Source organism: Camellia sinensis, chromosome 2 (assembly GCF_055761805.1).
Source record: "Camellia sinensis isolate YWXY chromosome 2, ASM5576180v1, whole genome shotgun sequence".
Taxonomy (NCBI): Eukaryota; Viridiplantae; Streptophyta; class Magnoliopsida; order Ericales; family Theaceae; genus Camellia; species Camellia sinensis.
This window is the reverse complement of record NC_138962.1, coordinates 89,295,046-89,299,851: the sequence shown is the minus strand read 5'-3', so window position 1 is coordinate 89,299,851 and position 4,806 is coordinate 89,295,046. Positions and strand designations below refer to the sequence as shown.

Below are 4,806 nucleotides of genomic sequence, written 5' to 3'. Positions count from 1 at the left end.
GAAGTAAGTGCAAGGCTGAAGAGTGGTTGGCTGGAATAAACCAACACCTGTTTCTCTTCAGCCGAAGTAAGTGCAAGGCTGAAGAGTGGTTGGCTGGAATAAACCAACTCTTGCTACTCTTCAGCCGAAGTAAGTGCAAGGCTGAAGAGTGGTTGGCTGGAATAAACCAACTCTTGTTACTCTTCAGCCGAAGTAACCAAACACTGTATACTCCTCAGCCGAAGTAAGTATATCGGCTAAGGAGTGGTTGGCTGGCAAGCATATTTTAGAAAGCCAAAACCGAAATAACAGTTGGAGTAATAGAAGACATTACAAAATACAGGCATACATACCACAACCGGAATAAAAGTTGGCGTAAAATTTTCATTCAAAGAAAAAGTCATTACAAACGAGTGTAGTTCGGTCACAAAGAAAAAGAATACAAAGTCAAGCGAAAAGATCTTCAATCTCGGCATCAAAGGCAGCATCAGTGTCAGCTGGAAGACCGGTCTCTGGCGGCAGGACTCCTTCAGTCACAATAGTGGTATCGACCGGAGCCACAGTTTCATTTGGCTGATCAATAGTCAGATCTTCCACTCTGGACTCGGGCCGATCTATCTGATCCACGTTTTCAACCGGAGTATCCTCAGTGGCAGAGTCTTCATCTGAACCTGAGTCCTCAAGGAATTGCTGCTGCATCGTATTGGCATATTCCAGCAGGGAGTTCGGTATAAAGTAGGCTGGAGGGTTGAAAACCTCGGTCTGAGGATCATGACCGAGCTTCTCAACGGCTCCCCTCCAGCCGCACTTAAAGAAAAGATCCTTGGCAGCATTGCATTGTAGGGCGTAAGCATCCTCTGCCCTCTTGAAGCCCTGCTTGTCAGCCTCTTTTACCTTCTCCTTTATTTCGGCATCCTTCTTTCTTTCAAGTTTTAACAACTCGCGCAAGTACTTGTCCTTCAGAACTATGGCAGTCTTTTGTTTTTCAGCTTCGGCCGAACTAACCATTCCGGTCAGTCGGCCGACCTCACCTCGAAGTTCGGCCAGTTCCTTTCTGGCTTCTTCTAGTTCGGCCGATTTCGCCTCTGCCTCGGCCGCTGCTTGCCTAGTCACTTTCCTCAGCTCCAGTACTTTCCTGTGGGTGATTTGGTTTTTCTGAATAGCCTGACAAAGCAAACAACTTCCCTTTAACCGAAGAAAGAGTTAAAAAGAAAAAGAAACATAAACAGAAAAGCAACCGAAGTCACTAACCAGAATCATGGATTTAGTAGCAGACCGGATGGACTTCAGCTCGGTGGTTAACTGTTTTTGGTGATGTTCCATGTCTTTGGGCAGACACACGCTCTTGGCCAGGTTGATGGCCAACAGGTGGTCTTTCTCAGCAACGACCGAGTCTGTGTCTAGAATGTCTCGGTCGTTGAAGGTTAGTTTCGGTGCCCAGCAGCCGATGGTTCGGTCGGAAGACTCCGGTTGGGGGCTCGGTGGTAAGCTCGGCTGAATAGGAGGTTCTTCATCAATCAAAACTCGTTCGGGTTCGGCAGTTCGGGCACGTTTGGTTCGGCGGGAAGAGGATGGCTGTTGGGAAGGGAGGGCGACAACAGCAGGCTGCGATTGGCTGGGAGGCGTTACTTCGGGCCTAGTTGTTTCGGTGAGAAGGGCCCTAACTCTGCTCCTTTTCGCCATCTCTTCTTCTGCGGTTAGAGGGACAAGTCTTATCTCGGGCAAAGTTGGGTCCGGCTCCGGTGCTTCTTCAAGAAGGAAGTCAGTCACCCTTGCTTTTCGGCGACCGCTGTAGCGATAGGTCGGCTCAAAATTTAGAAGCTTGGCCCAACCTCTTTCTTTAATCCGAAATGCAGCTCGCAAAACTCCGAGGTTGGGATAGCTATACAAGGAATGGAGATGGGCGAAATCTGCAAAAAAGAGAAGTGTTAGTTCGGCTAATAGACTAAACAACCGAGATAACACACAAAGCAGAAGACCGAAGTAAAATTACCAGGCTCTCCCATTTTCCAATTTATAGGTCGGCCAGGAATTTGAGCTTGAAAATCCTCAAAATTCCCAGAGACCCAGAAGAAGTCATCATCATTAAGGTCTTTGTCCGGTGTGTACTTAATTATCTTCTCTCGGCGGCGGCGAATCCTAAGGTAATAGACCCACCCAGCATTCTTCGAGCCGATGGAATACTGATGGAATATTTCGGCTAGGCCAAGATTTAGTCCGGTTTGGTGGTTCAGTGCGGCTATTCCCATTATAATACGATATGTATTGGTGGACAGTTGAGTGGGGCATAACCTAGTCTGTCTAAGAAATTCGCAGATTAGCGGTTGGACAGGAAACTGTAGTCCGGTTTCTATTATGGATTGAAGGGTAAAAGGGACGAAGCCTTCATTGTCCCAGGGAGTAGCATCTTTTTCGGCCAACGTCAGATGGACATCGTCAGGAATTTGGTAATCTTCCCTAAATTCGGCCATGCCACCAGGGGTCTCAACTAGATATCTATACTTACCCATCTGGTGAATAAATTACTTATAATTTATGTCGGTACAAAAATTTGGCTCAGTAGCTCGGTTGAGCACACGCAGGAGTGCCTGGGCAACCTAAGTCTGCAAGGTAGAAAACAAAGGGGTTAAGCACAGATCGTTGGACCGCGCTACAAATTATAAGCAAGATATACAAATCCTACTTCGGCTTAGTGGGCTGGTTCTACCTCGGCCCATCAGAAGGTTTGTTAGCTCGGTTTTGAGCAGTCTAGACCGGTTTAACGTCTAGGGGCAGCTTTCTGAGTTCGGTCTAAAAAACTAAGAAAGCTGGTTTAGTCCCAAGGCCTAAATCGGTTGCGGTGTGAGGAAAGTTACTCCGGTTGAGCCCCTAGGGGCGGCTTTCTGAGTTCGGTTTCAGAACTAAGAAAGCCGGTTTGGCCCCAAAATCTTAGCGCGGTTATAGACCGAAGTACCTAGTTCGGTATGTGCAAGCTTGTTCGGTGATCTTATCTTGGCTAGAGTGGTTCAGAAGAAACTACTGACATTCCTACAAGTTCTAGTTCGGTTATTGACTACAGAAATCTACATATTTGGGGCAAACAGGATCCTAGTTCGGTTGCAATGTGATTTTGGATCTAAGACTTGTTTTTCTACATAACAGTTCATACACGTACAAGTTCTATTCATTTTTTCATAAGAATACAGAGGCAAAAACAAAAAAAATGCACAAGCATGCTTCACCAAGACAGGGAAAACAGAAAAGAAGAAAGCAAAAACAAGTTTTTTCAAACTTACCAGGGGGAAACAAAGGCGAGGAAGGAAGAATGGTAGCAAAACCACAGCCTTTTCAAGAACAATGGAAGAACAGTTAGAGCACACAGAGAGAAGACGAAGGATTTGAAGAATGTAAGTGAATGATTCAAAAGTAGAATGGTTCTTTTGTGAAAAAGGAGAGAGAAAGAAGCGGCAAAAAGGGGCGGGAACTGTACGAAATTTTTGTAGGGCGGCGTGACAGTTGGCCACAGCTTATCAGAGTTTGCCACGTGTCACTGGAATGGGAAGCGTTACAGTCGCTGTGATTGAAGAGACGTTTTGACCGGATATAGTGATACCCGAGGTAAACTTAGCTCGGCTGGAAAGGCTAAAGGATTTTTAGCTCGGCTGAAAAAGCGTAACAAACTCTAGCTCGGCCAGAAGGCTGGTAATCCCAATCATGTTGCACAGATAGAATTAAGGGGCAATTGAGAGGGTAATTTTTGGAAAAAATTGGGCCGAGCTTCGAGTTGGGTTTTGAGGCCCAAAACGCAGAGGACTAGGTAAAAAGGTCGTACTGAATACTCCGGCCTAGAAGGCAAGGTTACTCCGGCCTTGGGGAGACAAAAGTTACTTCGGCCCAAGGAGGTGAGTTTATTCCGGCTCAAGAAAAGATAGTTGCTTCGGCCCAAGGAGGAGTAAAGCTACTCCGGTCCAGAGGCAACTCGGAGTTAGGCCGGTCTCAGAGTTAGTCCGGTCGCAATATGTTCTGGGAAGACCGGCTTCGAAATTAGTCCGGTCGTGACATACTCTGGTTAGGTCAGTCAGAACTTGCTACTTGGAAGTTTGATCTAAACGCACCAAGGTTGAACAAGGGCAGCCGAAGTAATGAGTTAGAAGAGAAGACCGAGCTAAGGATAGTTCGGCCTTCTATGTGGCTCAGCATAGCCAGTGTTATTTCGGTCATGTGGTAGTTCGGCCATGGAGAAAACCATCCCACTTGGTTTAAGCAGTGGGGGAGGGTGTAAAAGGATAAGCATTATCCTTAGGAGTATGAATCCTATGAGGACTCTGCATGGAGAAATACAAGTCCTACTAGGATTGTGCCACGGGAAACTTATAAAAGCTCACAAGCATCACCTAGGAGGAGGTAATTGAACACAATCTTTCTGAGAACTTAGAGCTTTGTCTATTTGTCAAGTTTTCTGACTTAGGCATCGGAGAGGTTTCCGGCACACACCCGCCGGCTAGCTCACGTTTGTGTTTTCAGGTGACAAAGCGACGTCGTACGGAGGAGCGTGGACTTGGTCAACAGGATTATACGAGGAGAATTATTTCCTCCCCGTACATGTGTCTACATATGACGGTTTAGGAAAGAATTCATTTTGAATGGTAGTGGTGTGATATAACTGAGGAGATAATAAATAACAAAGTGATCATAACAATATTATATTCTTTTAATTTATTACTCTTAAATTATTTTTAATAATATAATATTGAGATTAGATCTTACATGATAAAATATTTATAAATTAAAATTTAATACTTATCAAACATATTATTAGAAGTGATTTTTAAGAGTGATAAATTAGAT

General features: G+C 45.2%; 1 protein-coding gene across 1 annotated transcript; it reads right to left on the bottom strand.

Moving 5' to 3' along the window:
- Nucleotides 1–426: 426 nt before the first annotated feature.
- LOC145815409 (uncharacterized) lies at nt 427–3,757 on the bottom strand. Its single transcript, XM_082912061.1, has 2 exons — nt 1,231–3,757; nt 427–1,143 (listed from the first exon to the last, which is right to left on the bottom strand). Exons 1-2 carry the CDS (start codon nt 1,660–1,662, stop codon nt 427–429), a joined length of 1,149 nt encoding a protein of 382 aa, XP_082768187.1. The 5' UTR covers nt 1,663–3,757.
- Between the last annotated feature and the right edge of the window lie 1,049 nt (nt 3,758–4,806).

Coding starts and splice junctions, on each gene's coding strand:
- LOC145815409 (XM_082912061.1), bottom strand. CDS start 1,662: ATGGCGAAAAGGAGCAGAGTTAGGGCCCTTCTCACCGAAACAACTAGG. Junction 1,144..1,230: donor CTACTAAATCCATGATTCTG/GTTAGTGACTTC, acceptor TTGCTTTGTCAG/GCTATTCAGAAAAACCAAAT.